At 38.5% G+C, this 20,361-nt stretch overlaps 1 protein-coding gene across 36 annotated transcripts in view; it reads right to left on the reverse strand.

Annotated features, from left to right (window-relative positions):
- Positions 1-20,361, reverse strand: part of PPHLN1 (periphilin 1) — a 120,841-nt gene that overhangs the window by 89,489 nt on the left and 10,991 nt on the right. For 20 of the 36 annotated variants that reach the window (XR_010148043.1, XR_010148045.1, XR_010148044.1 and 17 more), the window contains 2 exons: positions 5,362-5,526; positions 2,189-2,250 (listed from right to left, as the gene is read on the reverse strand). Coding sequence is in view for 33 of the 36 variants with exons in the window: in XM_063785757.1 (XP_063641827.1) it covers positions 2,189-2,250; positions 5,362-5,526 (227 nt within the window). In the remaining 3 variants the exon portion in view is untranslated. The remainder of the gene's footprint in view (positions 1-2,188; positions 2,251-5,361; positions 5,527-20,361) is intronic. The other 16 variants (XM_063785759.1, XM_001167316.7, XM_063785763.1 and 13 more) reach the window with 1 other exon arrangement.

Genomic DNA, 20,361 nt, shown 5'->3' on the forward strand with positions numbered 1-20,361 from the left:
CACTGTTTACATCACTACAGCTTTATAATTATGCACATATGGTATCTTGAGTCTTCACATCTTTTTCAAGGCATTTTTGCCATTTAGCCCTTTACTCTTTCATATTAGTCTTAAAATCAACTTGTCAACTTCCGTGCAAAATAAAAAATAAAAAAAATTTTGATCTTTGACTGGAACCAAATTGAATTACCACCTTAATTTGAGGAGAACTGACACTTATATGATACTGAGTCTTCCTCGCTAAGGATGTCATGATTCTCCTTTTACTTCTGATTCACTTTTATTTCCTTTAGAAATGATTTGTAATTTCCTTGTATAGGCCTCATACACTTTTGGTGAGTTTATTCCTATCACTCATTACAGTTTTCATGCCATAGTATTTTGAAAACAAATTTTCTAATTTATGCTGATAGTTGATCTTATTACATTGGACCTTGCTAATTTCCTAATAGTTCTTACAGTCTATAGACTTTCCTAGATTTTCTGCGTAATTATATTATCTTTAAGTAGTTGCGTTTTTCATTCTAATTCCTACAACTTATTTATTTTTCGCTTTACTGTAGGCGTTGTTACCATGTTGAGTGGAAGCAGTGACTAGGTGTCATTGTTTTGTTCTGATTTTAAAGCAAATGTTTCTAATTTTACCATTCAGTACAGCAAATGCCCAATTACCCGGTCAAGGAAATTCTCTTTCCATTCCCAGCTGGCTATTTTTATAACTACTTAGTGATTAATTTTATCAAAGCATTTTTTTCGGCATCTATTCTATTGCTTCTTTTGGAAGAAACAGTCTGCCATGGGTTCTGAATGTCCCTGCACATAATTGCCATGTATGCCAAATTCCAAGACCTAACTATCCACTGACACTGAACAGTTTCTGTAGCTGGTTACAGGGACAATTAAATAGGTTAAGGTGACCACAATGTGACTACTATGGCAGGTCACTCCCAGGGAAAGGAGGACTAGCTTGCTTTCTGCTTTCTACAAAAGGTACCAAGCTCTTGACCCTGGGTTCCACAGCCACAGTGTATCCCACCGTGTGCATAGTCACCATCTGTGCCTATCACATCGCCCTGTGGGATTTGGGGACAGGGAACCTACACTACAATGCTGATCCTCCTGCTGATTGCTGTGCTGTGAATAAAAATCTGTCTTGCTCTGATCCACTGAATCTTGTCTACTTTTGGCATCTTTGGAGTTGTGACAGTTGATGCCTTGCTACTCTCTATGAGACTGGGGTTATTTTCCCCGATAGTTCATAAGAAATCTCTACAAGGCTCCTTTTACAACTTTCGATACCACCACTGTGATGTCATTTAAAAACAAAAACTATCAATCGATTTAAATGTGTCCATCGTTTCTTTCCCACAACTATTCTATTAGATGCCCTCTGTAAGTAATCAAAGCCAACAATGATTGAGGCCCTTGCAAAATGTGTTTCCCAAAAGAACTTTACTAATTAAAGAAACTGAGATGCCTTATAATAGACTTTGTAAGAACCCAGAATACTTCTGAAAAAAAGCCTTACTTTCTAATTAAGCAAACCTATCAAATCAAATACTAATTAAGCAAACCTCACAATCCATACTACACATTAATAATTTAATAATTAGATTGCAAAACTAAATCACAATAGTTCTTTTTTTTTTTTTTTTTTTTTTAGACGGAGTCTCACTCTGTTGCCCAGGCTGGAGTGCAGCTGCATGATCTCAGCTCACTGCAACCTCCACCTCCCAGGTTCAAGCAATCCTCCTGCCTCAACCTCCCTAGTTGCTGGGATTACAGGCACCCGCCACCATGCCCAGCTAATTTTTTTTTCTTTTTTTTTGTATTTTTAGTAAAGGCAGGGTTCCACCATGTTGGCCAGGCTGGTCTCAAACTCCTAACCTCAAGTGATTTGCCCGCCTTGGCCTCCCAAAGCACGGAGATTAACAGTGTGAGCCACCGCACCAGGCCCAAATATTTTTAAATATTTTTTTATGAGTTACAAAATGCCAAGAGATGTGGAACACTAGTTATCAGTGCTATTATACTAGATAGTCACAAAAAGAACATAATGCTTGCTGCTTTCAAAATTTAAAATCCCAGTAAAATATTTCATCTATGTGCCTTGAGTCTATATTTCCAAAGCAGACATCACGGTGAGTCAAGTATCAAAGTACTTATGCTATTATTTTTATCCTTTTACCTGTATTCAGGTTGCCTGCTTGCAGAATGATCGTCTCTTGTCCATCTATAACCAGATTCATCCTGTAACATAAAAAAGCTACTTAGCTATTTGTTTACATTATTTTGAACAAGTGGGACATATCTAACAATACTACCAGAAACTAGACTGAATTTCCCTAAACTTCAAAGGCATAAAAAGGGAAAAACATTCAGCAAGTCATCCATTTCAACAACTGAAAGAGTAGACTGACTGAGAACCTGTGGTACCATTTATCTCTATTAAAATGCTTAAATTATTTCTTTGGTAGACTCAAACAAGCTAATTGCCAAAGATACATATATCAATATCACAACAGTAAAGGGCTATTTGAGGACAAAGTCTAAATTTAATAAAGCACACATTTCTCAACCTCACGTTTTTCCTTCTGTCAAGTTCTCTCACCAATTTTCAGTTTCAAGCCCAATAAAAAACTTGCTACTTTCCCATTTTTCCTGCTCAAGTTTTATTTTCTCACCTTATTTTCAATTAAAAACCAAACTGGAAACAATATAAGAAACTGTCACTTATTGATAATCTATATCAGAATAAGATTTAAATTTATTTAAGTTTAAATAAATTTAAAATTAATCAAACAAAGCACATTTTGTTCTCTAAGACATATTTGCAAAGGTACATAAAAAAGAACCATATAGCAATCCACACCAAATTACTTTAAAATTACACACAGAATTGGCCAGGCGCAGTGGCTCACGCCTGTAATTCCAGCACTTTAGGATGCCAAGGAAGGTGTATCACTTGAGTTCAGGATTTCGAGACCAGCCTGGCCAACATGGTGAAACCCCATCTCTACAAAAATTAGCCAGGCACGGTGGCGTGCACCTATAGTCCCAGTTACTCAGGAGGCTGAGGCAGGAGAATTACTTGAACCCAAGAGCCGGAGGTTGTACTGAGCCAAGTTCGTGCCACTGCACTCCAGCCTGGGCAACAGAATGAGACTCTGTCTCAAAAAATAAATAAATAAAATTATACATAGAATAATACAATATGCAAATTACGTATCAGGAAAACGGATTCGTCTAAAATAAATATCCTCATCTTCCACTTTAGCATCACACTCTATTCTTATATAAATAAAATATAATCATTTTCCACCTCAATATTAAATATAAACACAATTCAAAACTTAACAGTGCTAATAAAATATTAAATCAAGTAATCTGCATTACATAACTGAACTCTATATAAGAATTAGTGTCATGAGACTCTTAAGGATCACAAGTATGCTTGTTGTTTGTTTGAAGAGAATTTAAAGAAAAAATGTTATACACACAAAAGTATAAAGACAAACACAATTGGTAACAATATTAGAAAAAACTGCCATTGAAGCTTTATTATGCTACAAGTTTTTAGGAAAAAAAATCATTTTCATGAGGTTTCAAATACAAACTGGTCCAATGAATAGAAAACTCACATAGGATTTTCATAAAAGTGGTAACAACTGAGACGGTGCACTAAAATCTCAAACTTTCACCACTATTCAACTCATCCATGTAACCAAAAGCTACTTGAACCCCAAAAGCTACTGAAATAAAATAAAAATGTAATAAATATGAGGACCACAAAAAGCAGCATGACATTCAAAAGCTGAATAAAATAAAAATCAATTCTGTGAAAACTAAGAAAGCTACAAAACCCCAAACTTTAGAAACAAACACGAGAAAACACTGAATAGTCTCATTACAACTTTGGAATTGTTAGGGGTCACTATGATGCAGTAGTAAGAGAAACCAGACTCCCATACATACCGATCCTGAGTAAATCACCTTACCTCCATTTCTTCAAGCATAAAGTATGAAAACTAATTCCAACAGCCAATGTGAGGTCAAATTATTTTATAAACAGGGTTTGAATATGTACTGTTAATTGTCATATTATACAGTAGGAAAGGGGGAAAAAGAGAAAAGGTGGGAAAACAACCTAGCTGAGGAATACTGAAAACATGCAAGGTAGGACAGAGGAATTCCATCACAGAATAGTATTAAGTTCAACTACAGATTATTGCAACATTAAATACATACTTCTAGATTATTAAGAATGCTCAAGAGAAGCGAGTTGTAATAGTAATAATAGCAGCTAACTTTTTTTTTTTTTGAGACAAAGTCTCGCTCTGTTACCCATGCTGGAGTGCAGTGGCGTGATCTCGGCTCACTGCAACCTCCACCTCCCAGGTTTAAGCAATTCTCCTGCCTCAGCCTCCCAAGTAGCTGGGATTACAGGCACCCACCACCACACCTGGCTGATTTTTGCATTTTTAGTAGAGACAGGGTTTCACCATGTTGGCCAGACTGGTCTTGACCTCCTGACTTCAGGTGATCCACCTACCTAAGCCTCCCAAAGTGCTGGGATTACAGGTGTGAGCCACTATGCCCAGCCAGCTAACATTTTTAAACTGCTTCCTATGACGATGTTTTGAGTGCTTTCTAATCTCAGTTAATAAATAGACTTTAGGCTGGGAGTGGTGGCTCACGCCTATAATCCTAACACTTTGGGAGGCCGAGGTGGGCCTCCCACTTGATCATCAAGTGACCTCCCACTTGATGTCAGGAGTTCAAGACCAGCCTGGCCAACATGGTGAAACCCTGTCTCTACTGAAAACACAAAAATTAGCCAGGCATGATGGCACGTGCCTGTAATCCCAGCTACTTGGGAGGGTGAGGCCGGAGAATCACTTGAACCCAGGAGGCACAGGTTGCAGTGAGCCGAGATCGCGCCACTGCACCCCAACGTGGGGGACAGAGTAAGACTCTGTCTCAAAAAAAAAAAAAAAAAATTAAGTGGGTTATCTAGTAAGAAATGGTAACCACCTGCTCATCACTTATTAAGTACTAAGACAACAGATTACCTTTAAATGGTTTTGCAAATCCCTGCCAATTTAGGGGAATAAAAAAAGCAGGCTGGTTGGAATTAATTTCATTTAGATAGTGCCACCCAGAGTGCTTACCTACTTTGTCCAGTACCCCAAGATTCTTGACTATTAGGTCCCATCTGACAGCTCCAGCAGGCAATTCACGAGAGCATCAAGCAGAAAGTGTTTATTCAACTGCTTTCACGGCCGTCACATAAATTTTTAAATTACATTAATTTTAAACTTATAAGAAATAGCAATTAGTACATGGGGGAAATTTACATACTCCTCTGTGAGGTGGACCACTTCTTCGATCATGAGAAAAACTGCGGCCCTCGTCATAGTCTCGGTAATCAACATGACTGTAATATCTATTGTAGCTTCCTTCACCAGGTCTGTCTAGCAGTGGTGGTTTCTTTGGCACAATATTAACTAGTCTATTGTAGCCATCCTAAAACAGACAAAAAGAAATATATACAAATGACTAATTTCTCTATTTGGTTTTGGAAAGGTTTTTAAAAAGCACAGGAGTTCTTACCCTTAATCAAATGAGCTAAATGTATAAACAAAAGCATTAATGAAATAACATAAATATAACTAATACTAAGGTCTTCACATGGATTAAAGGAAATCAAGTTGTTCAACGAAGAAAGCCAGGTGTTCAAAATGACATGCAGCAATGCGAAAACCAATCATAAGTAAAAGAAAAAATACAATATTATCATTTTAGTAAAAAATAAACAAGACAGAATGTTACAGTAGCTCTATCCCTAATTGCCTAACAATTTTAGAAATAAAATTATGTAAGACAGCTCTCATATTTGTTCTACTATACTATTTAGAAGAAATAGAAGCTATTTACCCACGAGCAACAGCTAATGATGATATTGAGCCAGAATGATCAAAAGGAAACATTTTGCTATTTTTCCAGCAGTAATGGAGGGAGGAGATTGGCTTTACAGGTCTAGAAGCAAAATAAAAGCTGATATAAAATTTGAACTAATTTTCAAAGTACTGGAATACATTGTTAATGTTTTAAAAAATGAGTAGGTTTTTTGTGAGACTTGGGGAATTGGACGCAGGGAGAACATATGTCTTAGGTTAGTAGCTGCTATAAAATAACAAAAACGATTATCCACAGAAAGAAGTAGAGAGCTACAGAACATATATCTGTACATAATCTGGTCTTGGGCATTCATGACACATCAATCAATATCAAATGAGATATATGTTTAAACAAACTGTAAAGCCTGATATAACATAAGATCAATATGAATTAACTAATCTGGAAAAAAACAAAACCCTCTCCCTCTCCCCCTCCCCCTCTCCCGCTTGCCACCGTCTCCCCCTCTCCCTCGTCTCCCCCTCTCCCTCGTCTCCGTCTCCCGCTTTCCAGGGTCGCCCTCTGTTGCCGAGGCTGGACTGTACTGCCGCGATCTCGGCTCACTGCAACTTCCCTGCCTGATTCTGCTGCCTCAGCCTGCCGAGTGCCTGGGATTGCAGGCGCGCGCCACCACGCCTGACTGGTTTTTGTATTTTTTGGTGGAGACGGAGTTTCGCCGTGTTGGCCGGGCTGGTCTCCAGCTCCTGACCTCGAGTGATCTGCCCGCCTCAGCCTCCCAAGGTGCCGGGATTGCAGACAAGAGTCTCGCTCACTCAGTGCTCAATGTTGCCCAGGCTGGAGCGCAGTGGCGTGATGTCCGCTCGCTACAACCTCCACCTCCCAGCCGCCTGCCTTGGCCTACCAAAGGGCTGAGATTGCAGCCTCTGCCCGGCCACCACCCCGTCTAGGAAGTGAGGAGCGTCTCTGCCTGGCCGCCCATCTTCTGGGATGTGAGGAGCCCCTCTGCCCAGCCACCCACTCTGGGAAGTGAGGAGCGCCTCTTCCTGGCTGCCATCCCATCTAGGAAGTGAGGAGCGTCTCTGCCCGGCCGCCCATCGTCTGGGATGTGAGGAGCCCCTCTGCCCGGCCGCCCAGTCTGGGAAGTGAGGAGCGCCTCTTCCTGGCAGTCAGCCCGTCTAGGAAGTGAGGAGCGTCTCTGCCCGGCCGCCCATCGTCTGGGATGTGGGGAGCGCCTCTGCCCGGCCACCACCCCATCTGGGAGGTGAGGAGCGCCTCTGCCCGGCGACCACCCTGTCTGGGAGGTGAGGGGCGCCCCCGCCCGGCAGCCTCCCCGTCTGGGAGGTGGGGGGCGCCCCCGCCCGGCAGCCTCCCCGTCTGGGAGGTGGGGGGCGCCTCTGCCCGGCTGCCCCGTCTGGGGGGGTGGGGGCCCCCTCTGCCCGGCCACCACGTCTGGGAAGTGAGGAGCCCCTCTGCCGGGCCACCACCCCGTCTGGGAGGTGTACCCAACAGCTCATTGAGAACGGGCCATGATGACGATGGCGGTTTTGTCGAATAGAAAAGGGGGAAATGTGGGGAAAAGAAAGAGAGATCAGATTGTGACTGTGTCTGTGTAAAAAGAAGTAGACATAGGAGACTCCATTTTGTTCTGTACTAAGAAAAATTCTTCTGCCTTGGGATGCTGTTAATCTATAACCTTACCCCCAACCCCGTGCTGTCTGAAACATGTGCTGTGTCAACTCAGGGTTAAATGGATTAAGGGCGGTGCAAGATGTGCTTTGTTAAACAGATGCCTGAAGGCAGCATGCTCCTTAAGAGTCATCACCACTCCCTAATCTCAAGTACCCAGGGACACAAACACTGCGGAAGGCCCGCAGGGTCCTCTGCCTAGGAAAACCAGAGACCTTTGTTCACGTGTTTATCTGCTGACCTTCTCTCCACTATTGTCCTATGACCCTGCCAAATCCCCCTCTCCGAGAAACACCCAAGAATGATCAATAAATACTAAAAAAATTAAAAAAAAAAAACAAAACAAAACTTACAAAATATAAAGCCCAACCTTCAGAGTTGTTTATCTATCATCCCTGAGCCTGTAAAATGAAATTAATACTAACACCTACCTCATGGCATTGTGAGGACTAAATGAGAAATGGAATGCAAAGTGTTTAGTACCGTGTTCAGGCACACACTAAGTGCTCAAAAAATGTTTGCTATATTCATTACTACTGTGCAAATCTACAGAAAAAAATACTAAGTATCTCAAACTGTTTCCTTAAATTACTTCTTAGCCCTAATGACTACAACAATTCAATTGTTATTAAATGACTATATACTATTCAAATCTCTCAATAGCTAGGAAATTTGTCAATGGGTCAGGAAAAAATAAAATCAGTAGTTTGTATTTATTTGAGAGCTTAAAAGATCTAACTAATTTTTCCCATGGGGATGTAAGGTGGTTACCTCCTTTAGTATGTTAGATATTAAATTATAAGATATATTCTACATTTACATAAAATATGATACACAAATGAATATATTGACTCATTCTTCTACAAACTACCTTTCACAGAGATTTCAATTTAATTTAAGTAAATACTAAGCTGCCAAAAAAAAAAGAAACTGACATTAAGCCAAAATTAGTAAAATTACAATTTACATCATTTCTAATTGAAAATTTGTCACTCATAAAATCAGAATAACTGACTTCTCCAAATTCCAATAAACCATAACAATCCATTACACAATATCCTTGTTTGTTTGTATACGATTATTTGGAGGGATTGTGGGGTGACTATGCATGCCTAAACACTTCTATGAATAGAGAGCTTACTATTTTACAAAGCACTCTGTTCCTTTGTTCAACTGCCCCAGTTATTAGAAAGTTATTTGGGGATTGTAAAATGTATTTGGTAAAACTTTGGCAGAAGTAAAATTCAAATCACACTTAGTTACTTATTTAGAAAAATTGCTTTACCAACTGAGGTAAATGAAAACAATCATTCTTTAAGTTGTTTAAGGCCGGGCATGGGGGCTCATGCCTGTAATCCTAGCACTTTGGGAGGTCAAGGCAGGTGGACCACTTGAGGTTAGGAGATTGAGACCAGCCTGGCCAACATGGTGAAACCCCGTTTCTACTAAAAAAAAAAAAAAAAAAAAATTAGCCAGGTGAGATGTGCATGCCTGTAGTGCCAGCTACTCAGGAGGCTGAGGTAGGAGAATCGCTTGAACCCAGGAGGTAGAGGTTGCAGTGAGCTGAGCTCGCACCACTGCACTCCAGCTGGGGCAACAGAGCAAGACTCTATCTCAAAAAAATAAATAAAATAAAAATAAAAGCTGTTTAATCAGCAAAAGAAAAAAAAAATTCAATGGCAGCTCTTATACCTGGCTATAAAGACCAAGTTGGTATTTCGAGAAAGTGTTCAAATATATGTACATTATACTATCTCTGCTCTGTAGATAAAGAAAACTCCCTAGCTATATGAAAAGATTTAAGGAAACAAAGATGACTGCAGGAGCCTGTAGCAAAGAGGACTGTATTTTTAAAGCGTTCGTGTCTTATCCAGGTATATCATTCAAGGATTTCTGTTCCCAATAAAATCTATGATGAGTGGCAAAGAATTCAGAATTTCCCTTTCAAATTCTTTGAGATGGAGTCTCACTCTGCGGCACAGGCTACAGTGCAGTGGTGCAATCTCAGCTCACTGCAACCTACACCTCCTAGGTTCAAGTGATTCTCCTGCCTCAGCCTCCTGAGTAGTTGGGATTACAGGTGCATGCCACCATGCCCAGCTAACTTTTGTATTTTTAGTAGAGACAGGATTTCACCGTATTGGTCAGGCTGGTCTCGAATTCCTGACCTCAGGTAATCCACCTGCCTACGCCTCCCAAAGTGCTGGGATTACAGGCATGAGCCACTGCGCCCACCCCTTTCAAAAAGATTATATTGTTGAAATTCAAACAGTATTTTTATTACCTGCATTGCCAGACATGAATACAAATAATAACACTGAAATTCTTATGCAAATCTTACATTAAGCTGTAAACATGTAATTTTCCTTTCTGTATGCTAACATAGGTACACAGACTTAAGGTACTACTGAAATGTTTGGAACCTCCATTTTAGAAAGATATTGGCAAAAAGTCAGTTTAAAAATGGACAAAGACCATAAACAGGCATTTCTCCAAAGAAGACATAAAAATGGCCAGCTCCCCAGCTGTAGGCAGCTTCCTAGGTTGCCTTGTACCTAGGCAAGCATTACACTTCTGGGAGAACAGTAGCCAATAGCTGGTTGGCATTCTGGCCCTGGTTCACGCCACCTCTATGTTGACTACACCAGGATGCTAGTTGAAAAGAAACAAACAAACAAAAAGGCCAGCTGGGCGCAGCTGCTCACACCTGTAATCGCAGATACTTGGGAGGCTAAGGTGAGAAGATCCCTTGAGCCTAGGAGTTCAAGGCTGCAGTGAGCTGACTGGTGACTGCACTCCAGCCTGGGAAAACAGAGTGAGATGCCATCTCCAGGTAATAATAATTTTTTTAAAAAAAGGTCAACAGTTATATGAAAAGGTGCTTGACATCACTAACCACAGGGAAAATGCAAATTAAAGCCACTATGAGATACCCCCTCACACCCTTAAGGATGGCTATGGTCAGAAAGACAAGAGATAACAAATGTTGGTGAGGGTATGAGGGAAAGAGAACCCTAATACATTGTTGGTGGGAATGTAGACTGGTACAGCCATTATGGAAAACGGTATGGAAATTCCTAGAGAAAGTAAAAATAAAACTACCACATGACCTAGTAATCCCTCTTCTGGGTATACTGTATACCCAAAGGCGATGAAATCACCACCTGTTCAAGATATTCACACTTCCATGTTCACTGCAGCATTATTCACAATTGCCAAATTTAGAAACAACTTAAGTTCCCATGGATGAACAAATGGATCAAGAAAATCTGATATATAAATATATCAGTGGAATATTATTCATCCTTATAAAAAGAGGGAGATACTGCTATTTACAACACATGGATATACCCGAAGGACATTATGCTAAGTGAAATAAGCTAGATACACACACAAAAAAATATTGCATGATAATCATTTATATGTGGAATTTAAAAAAAACAAAAAAGAGCTCAAATACACAGAGATAGAGGATGAAACTGGTTACCACGGGTAGGGGAAGAAATGGGGAATGGTAAGTCAAGGAATACAAAATAGGTAAGTAAGATGAATAAGTCTAGAGATCTAATGTACAATATGAGGACCAAAATTAATAAAATTGTATTGCATTAGAAATTTTTGTGAAATATACAAATTTTAGGTGTTCTTATCACACAAAAAGGTAACTATGTGGGATGATGAATATGTTTGTCTCCTTCACTACAGTAACCACTGTACTATGAATATGCATCCATGTGTACCTGCATCTATATGTATCCCATAACATCATGTTGTGAATCTCAAATATACACAATAAAATTTAATGTTAAAAATAAGTAAACAAAAATAAAAAATGGAAAGAAAAAAGAGGAAAATACCTTGAAAAACAATGGCACCATAATATACAAACCAGAAAAAAAAATTATGACTTATAAAGACTATCTTAAAAGGTTAACAGGGTCATTTTCAATTAATCAAAAAATAAACTCAATGGAGTTGAAACATTTCTATTATTTCAAATGCAGATATTTCAAATCTTGAATTTAAATATAAAATCTCAATTTACTCAATCAATGATATCAATTTTCACTGCTTCTATTTATTAAAAATATCTACATACTAATATAGATATTAATATATATCTACATATTAATGATTATATAAGTATCCTTATTAAAAAGATCAGAATTTTCTGTGGATGTTACTAGAATTTCCAAAAAATATGCATAGAATTTATTGGATTTGCTACTCCAAAGTTAGTATTAATGGTGTTAGTATTAATGGAATGATCAGTCAGAACAAAAATAAAAAGTATATGTAGCTCATTTAAAATGAAAGGTCTATCTATTGATAATTTACCTACTCTGGCAGGGTATTAAAAAAAAAAACTTGCACATAAACTTAAATACTTTTGGAAAGTTATACTTCAATGAAATTTAAACTTTCAAATCTGTCACCATCTTAGGGATGAGGTCTCACCCCTAAGATTACTACTACAAGACCCTCTAAGTGTGTGTAATAAGAATTCTTCGGTTTGCTTACGTTAATGAGAATCTGGTCAGAATAAAATACCTAGTTTTCCAACTGGTGAAATGGTTTTGTTAGAAAATAATCAGCTACTTCTTAATTTGCCATACATTCCAATATAACTATCTGTTACAGGAAATGTTTTCATTTTAGTAAGTAAAAGCACCAAGTTGATGGTTATTTGATTCAATATAAAAATCTGTATCAAATTTTTCACACTGGCTGGGCACGGTAGCTCACACCTGTAATCCCAGCACTTTGGGAGGCTGAGGGGGGCAGATCAGTTTGAGGCCAGGAATTCGAGACCAGCCTGGCTAACATGGTGAAACCCCATCTCTACTAAAAATACACAAAATTAGCCAGGTTTAGTGGCACACATCTATAATCCCAGCTATATGGGAGGCTGAGGCACAAAAACTGCTTGAGCCTGGGAGGCAGAGGTTGCAGTGAGCCGAGATTATGCCACTGCACTCCAGCCTGGGCAACAGAGCAAGACTCTGTCTCAAAAAAAAAAAAAAAAAAATCCACACTGTTGTTAAATCTCATAAGTAACTAGGTAAAAATTGTATGAATTACCATGTTTCTTTAAAAATATTTCTTTTCCAACATGTCATTAAAATTTACTCATTTTAACATAAAATCATTTAATTTAAAATGAAAGTATTAATATAAAAGTAAAAGTATTAAGCCCATCCCCCCCAAACATTTTTATCTTCTAGCAACACATATTGAAATACTTATTGACATTTTAAGTGTGGTATCATGGTTTTACTTCAAAATAATCTAGGAGGGAAGAAAGTGGTAGAAGCATAGACAAAACAAGATTGGCAATGAAGCTGATAGTCGATTTCTCCTTTGGGAGTTGATCACATTAATGTGTGTTATTATATGCTTGATATTTCCCCTTATAAAACATCAAATAACAACGAAAACACACTAACCTACCAAAGAAGTAAATACGATGGTATATGTAAATAATCAATGCCATTATGTCCTATCACAATCAACTTACAATGCAAATGTAAGCCTACAAAACCTTTATTGGTCTTATTTACTGCTCTATTCCCAGCACCTAGAACAGCACCTGGCACACAGTAAGCACCACATCCATAATATATATATTATACCCTGCTATCTCAATTTTATTTTACTTCTGGCATCACATGCTTTTTACAGAAAAGTACCATACAAACCATATCTAACTAAAATATTCTATTACACAGGCTGGTAGGCTTTTGCTTTCGTAAGCTTGTAATTTCCTAACTCTGATCCCTATAGTCTATGACATACATTCCTATTTTAGCACTTGTTGATTTATTTCACTCACTAATTCTTGAATGAAATATTGGTGTTTCTGAGTCATTCCAACGTCTTTTGGTGACAGTGTGTCAAAAACATGAAAACTGGTATCGACCCAGAGAGCTAAGACATCTTATTCGAGAATGTAGCCAAGAATTGATCACATTTCTTCTGAAAACAGTGACAACAAAAAGAAAGTTAAGTCCTTGCAATTCTGTCAGCAAAGAAAGTAAAACACCTCTTAGGGCAACTCTACAGAAGGGAACATTACTAAATCAAACTCAGCAAAGAAACACTTTTTTTACATTTCATGTATGTAATTTTCCCATTAAAAAAACTATTTAAAAATTGCACTCTAGCTAATAATACGTATGCTTGAGTAGTTAACGAGAAGGATACTGTTGTCCACAATTTACTTTGAAATGTATTCAAAAACATAGATGGATTAATTGCATGAATAAATACATGATAAAGCAAGTTTAGTAAAATGTTAATAGTTGAGTCTAAATGGGGAGTATATGGATGGTCACTATAAAAATTCTTTTGACTGATGTATGTTTGAAAAATTCCATAATAAAATATTGGGAAGTTGTACTTACATGGGAAAATTTACATGAACACTGATGACTGTATAAAACAATAATAATATGTGGGGCATAAAAAGAACAGAAATTTAAATATGCCTGTGAAGATTTTGAATAAAAGTGTTTCATGAAATAAGAATGGAAAGAAAAAATATTTCAACATTAATACATTTTAAACAATGTTATATGGAATATGTATATAACTGAATTACTAAATTAACTAGACCTGACTGTCAAGTTGGTCAAAAGAAAAATTTCTGGATTATGGTTTGAGTACATTTACATTTGAGAACAGGTGGAACTGATATGCATCCCATCTATTCCCTACAAAGGCTCAGATATTAACAAAATCATGTTCTAGATTTACTAAAGGATTTATTTTTGATTGGCCAAACTCTCTAGGAGAGAGAAATAAACAATGACAAGAATTATAAAAAAGATTCAATTAATCTAAGGAAATAAATATTGTTATTTAACTACTTAATTACAAAAACTAATTATGTAACTCATATTTACCACAAATGTGACAGAAAAATAACGTGTTGCTGCTCTTGACATCACTACTAGTCAATATTGTTCTCCCTGCTGCTGCCAAAACCAGAAAAATCTTTTAATGCAAAATAATGTATTTGTTAAAGAAGCAGAAAAATGAAGCAGGGATAAGCAGATAGGACTGCTTCAGCCCCAGCTCTGTTGTAATTGCCCAGAATATAAACTGCTAGTGCTCTGATCCTAATTTCCAAACATTACAAGTTTTAAAAATTCTGAAACTGGAACTTCTCTCCCATTTTCAAATAAGCTAATGAAAAAATCGACATTTTATGTTGCAGCTTCATTAAAATGTTCCATATTACCTATCTTTTCTCCAACAGGCTAAGAAGCTGGAACCCCATAAGTGGAAGTTTACATGTATTTAAAAGCCATTCTGGGCTGGGCATGGTGCCTCACGCCTGTAATCCCAACGATCTGGGAGGCCAAGGTGAGAGGATCACTTGAGCCCAGGGGTCTGAGGCTGCAGTGAGCTGTGGCTGCTCCACTGCACTTCAGCTGGGTGACATAGCAAGACCCTGTGTGTATGTACATATGAACGAATGAATGAATGAATGAATAAATGCCATTCTGTCACAAAACTTGATAAAGGTTAAGAAATCAGATAACTAAGCTCATAGAAATTATAGGTTTAAAGACAGAAAGCATGCTTTAAAAACAAGAGCTTTACAGGTACCTAGAAGTGTAGATATTCTGTGATGACTGATTTCCTTCCTATAGAAGAAGCATATATATTTACATACAAAATCTCTGTAGTGCACTTATTTGAACTTTAGTCTGCTACCTACCTACCCAAGTTTAAGGCCAAATAAAAATTTCTGTCAAAGCCCCTTATAAAAGTGACTTACTATTTATACATAAAGAATTTAAAAGCGGCCGGGCGCGATGGCTCACACCTGTAATCCTAGCACTTTGGGAGGCCAAGGCAGGCGGATCACGAGGTCAGGAGATCGAGACCATCCTGGCTAACACGGTGAAACCCCGTCTCTACCAAAAATACAAAAAATTAGCCGGGCGTGGTGGCGGGTGCCTGTAGTCCCAGCTACTCGGGAGGCTGAGGCAGAAGAATGGCGTGAACCCGGGAGGCGGAGCTTGCAGTGAGCCGAGATCGCGCCACTGCACTCCAGCCTGGGCGATAGAGCCAGACTCCGCCTCAAAAAAAAAAAATAATAATAATTTAAAAGCATACCATAAAGTGCTAAAATAATGACTGGTACATTTGTTAAGCTGTATATTGAGGATAAGTTTGCCAAAACTCAAATTAAGTATAATTTAACATCAAAACCAAAGTATATCAGTGTTCAATTGTCTTTTCAGGTTTATCAAGGCTAGAAACTCAGAAAACAGCTGCTTTTATTAACGAGGTGATACTACTACAGAAGGTACCTTACCTTCCCAACAGTCACCACTTCACGTTGCACTTTATATCACATCTAGTAGTTCCTCAAATACATTTCTTTTGTATCAGAATTGATCATAAATGGGGCAAAGAGTGTACTAAGAAAAAACGGAGAAGCCCGGCACGATGGCTCACGCCTGTAATCCCAGCACTTTGGGAGGCCGAGGCGGATCACCTGAGGTCAGGAGTTTGAAACCAGCCTGGTCAACATGGCGAAACCCCACCTCTACTAAAAAATACAAAAAATAGCCAAGCGTGGTGGTGGGTGCCTGTAATCCCAGCTATTCAGGGAGGCTGAGGCACAAGAATCGCTTGAACCCAGGAGGCAGAGGTTGCAGTGAGCTGAGATCGGGCCACTGCACTCCAACCTGGGCGATAGAGCAAGACTCCATCTCAAAAAAAAAAAAAAAAGAAAGAAAGAAAGAAAGAAAAAAAGGGAGAGAAATGCAGTAAAATTGTTTTTTTGATAAAGAACAGGATTCAAATACATAAAACAAAATAGAATGTTACCTTCCTCTATTCCAAGCACTAAAGATAGTGGGTTATCAACTTAACTCGTTTCATATTTTGAAAAAAAAATCTGCCTTTTCAAAACTTTTGAGGTATGCCATACATATAAAAAAGTGTACAAATCACAAATGGATAAATTTTCACAAGGTCTAAGTACCACCCAGATTAAGAAAGAGAATATTCCCAGCGCAGCAAAATTGTTCATTGTGCAGTCTCCCAGTCACTACTTCCTCTTCCCAAAAGAAACCACTTTCCCAGCTAGTTTCACTTGTTTTGGAATGTTACATAAAATGAAACACGCAGAATAAACTCTTGTGACTGACTTCTTTCTTTTAATATTATATATGTGAAGTTTATCCATGTTGTTGCACTTGGCAGTAGCCCATTGATTCTCATTGGTGTATAATTTAAACAATCAACTTTACTGTTGGACATCTGGTTTGTTGTCAGTTTGAAGCTCTTACAAATAATGCTTCTTATGAACTTTCTCATATACATCAATATGATATGCTAATATGGTTTTTAAAATAACTAGATTATCTAAGCAAATATTTTTAAATTTTTTTTTTTTTTTTTTTTTGAGACAGGATCTCTCCCTCTGTTGCCCAGGCTTCAACGCAGTGGCACAAAACACAGCTCACTGCAGCCTCAACTTCCTGGGCTCAAGCAATCCTCCTGCCTCAGCTTCCCAATGTAGGTGGGACTACAGGCATGCGCTACTATGCATGGCTAATTTTTAAAATTTTTTGTAGAGACAGGGTCTCACATTGTTGCCCAGGCTGGTCTCAAACTCCTGGGCTCAAGTGATCCTCCTACCTCAGACTCCCAAAGTGCTCAGATTATAGGCAAGAGCCACTGTATTCAACCTTAAGCTTTTAATAAGTTATATTTTTATTAAAGTAAGAAAGTATAACTATTTACATTTCTAGTTCAATTACTTTAACACAAAGATTCAGTGGGTCCATTAAATGAGATGTGAACACAAAATTACTTTTTTCAACTAACTTTAGATAATAACAATAGCAGTGGATGTATCTGTGACTTTGTTACCAAAAGAGATCACAGATAATTTTATACCATGTTACATCTAGCTGTTACAGGTATTGCAAAATATCATTTGTAACACTCATCACTACTTTGAAATTACAGCAATGAAACCACCACCAGTAGCTTTTGATATTTAATGACCTACTAAAGAACTATGTATTACTATATCACAAATTTGGTTTTTAATAGTTTGATAATCATTCTCAAATGTAAGTGCACTTAGTTCTGTGCATTTTATTTATAGGTTTAAAAATGTTATTCTGAGAAGGGATCCATAGGCTTCACCAGACTGCTAAAGGGATCCATGGCACAAAAAAAGGTTAAGAATCTACACTTTATTTAACTAAGATGCAGGTGTAACACAGAAGGCACAGGGGATAATTTTCAAGAGCCATCTAAGGGGTACAATGTATTGAGGGAAAGAGAAGGCTTTAAATTACTAACCAAAATAAGGCCAAGTGCACCAGAAAAAAAAAAAAATGGACCTGAGTCTTGGGAAGGAGGGATATGGATATACAGAAAGAAGGATTTGTATAAACTAGGAGAGGCTGATTGGGGGAACAGAAAGACCAATCTAATGGAATTGAAGAAAAAGGAGAGAAATGAACCTGCACAAGGTCTGGTTAGGTCCTGTGCTCTCAAAAAGAGAAAAACAATCTAGGCTCCTCCATGAGGAACCAAGCAGCCAGTTAACTTAAGGAAGTAAGGTTTACCTTTAGGCATTTAAGAGACAGCTGAATACATCTAGTCTGATTTTAAGGACAATATCTCCCTACCTGCTTGCTTCTGATAAAATTATTTTATGAGGGATAAGAAGCCTCTGTTTCATATTTACACAAACACAGATAGTATTAAATGAAAATGGTTTTGTTTAGATTTTTCCGCAATATGCTGATTCATTAAAGACTTCCATCACCTGTCATTTTTACCTCAACTCCTGTCACTATGACTTCAATTCAAATACATCTGTATTTTTTAAATTCTGCATGTAAGAATCACTTGAACTTTTAAACAATACTGAGGTCCACATCACACCCAAAGAGACAATAATTTAATTATCTAAGACGGGGCCCATACAGTGTTACTAAAGAGCTCTCAGGAAATTTTAACGTACAACAAGGATTGAGAGCTTCTGATCTAAATCACAAATCTAAAGTCTATCCTAATAGTTTCATTGCTCTCAACTCCAGTAACTTACACTAGCTCTCTATTCTCATTGTCACACACTGAACTTCACTCAAAACTGTTCCATCTTGGAAACTCCACACTCTAAAATACCGATTGCCTATCTTTCTACCACACCAAAGCCTTCCCTAAGCCTTTCCTGTCCCTCAACCACTCATTTCTTTCAATTTCCTGTCCCTCTCAGCCTCACTCTCTTTCTTTATCAGCCAACACCAAATGGTGTATTACTTCAATAATTTTCTGGGTCAGCACCTTCAACATCCTTATCCCCTGGATCCACTACTCATCTTACAATCTTAAATCGATACAATAACCTGCTTTCTCCAGTCCCAAAGTAATAAAGCACACAATCCTACAGACTGGTGCTCAGTTGATGGCATAACCACACAGAAAACCGTTTTAAGTATCTTCAAAACACAGAATTTAAAACTCCTAATGGGGCCGGGAGTGGTGGCTGACGCGTGTAATCCCAGCACTTTGAGAGGCCAAGGTGGACAGATCACTTCAGGCCAGGAGTTCGAGACCAGCCTGGCCAACACGGCAAAACCCTGTCCCTACTAAAAATACAAAAATTAGATGTGGGTGCAGTGGCAGTGGCTCATGCCTGTAATCCCAGCACTTTGGGAGGCTGAGGGGGGTGGATCACTTGAGGTCAGGAATTCAAGACCGGCCTGGCCAACACGGTGAAACCCCGTCTCTACTAAAAATATAAAAATTAGCCAGGCGTGGTGGCTTGTGCCTGTAGTCCCAGCTACTCAGGAGGCTGAGGCAGGAGAATCGCTTGAATCCAGGACACAGAGGTTGCAGTGAGCCAAGATTGTACCACTGCACTCCAGCCTGGGCAAGAGAGTTAGACTCCATCTCCAAATAAATAAATAAATAAATAAATAAATAAATAAATAAATAAATAAAATAAAATAAAATAAAATAAAATAAAATAAAAATAGCCAGGTATGGTGGCATGCAATCCTAGCTACTCAGGAGGCAGAGGCACAAGAATCGCTTGAACCCGGGAAGTAGAGGACGTAGTGAGCCAAGATCGCACCACTGCACTCCAGCCTGGGCTACAGAGTAAGACTGCCTCAAAAAAAAGAAAAGAGGCCAGGCGTGGTGGCTTATGCCTGTAATCCCAGAACTTTGGGAGACCAAGGTGGGCAGGCCACCTGAGGTCAGGAGTTCGAGACCAGCCTGGTCAACATGGTGAAACCCCATCTCTACTAAAAATACAAAAATTAACCAGGTGTGGTGGTGGGCACCTGTAATCCCAGCTACTCAGGAAGCAGAGACAGAAGAATCGCTTGAACCCAGTGAGCCGAGACTGCACCACTGCACTCCAGCCTGGGCGACAAGAGTGAATGAGCCAAGACTGCGCCATTGCACTCCAGCTGGGGTGACAAGAGTGAAACTCCATCTCAAAAAAAAAAAAAAGAAAAAAAAAAAAAAAAACAGAACAATTCCTAATGGGATATATCCTTGGCAGAGTGGCAGAGGGGAGAGGGGAGATAAAGAAAAAGTCATCCCTTTTCCCTACAGGTAAACTACAGAATAACCTTATCAAGTAAAAAATATAAATAAAAACATTGGGATTTTGATTGAAAACATGAAGTCTACAAATTCACCTGCAAATAAATGACATATAGTAATAATTAAGTCTGGCCATCCCAAAGTATATTGGGC

The sequence above is a fragment of the Pan troglodytes genome, chromosome 10 (assembly GCF_028858775.2).
Source record: "Pan troglodytes isolate AG18354 chromosome 10, NHGRI_mPanTro3-v2.0_pri, whole genome shotgun sequence".
Lineage (NCBI taxonomy): Eukaryota > Metazoa > Chordata > Mammalia > Primates > Hominidae > Pan > Pan troglodytes.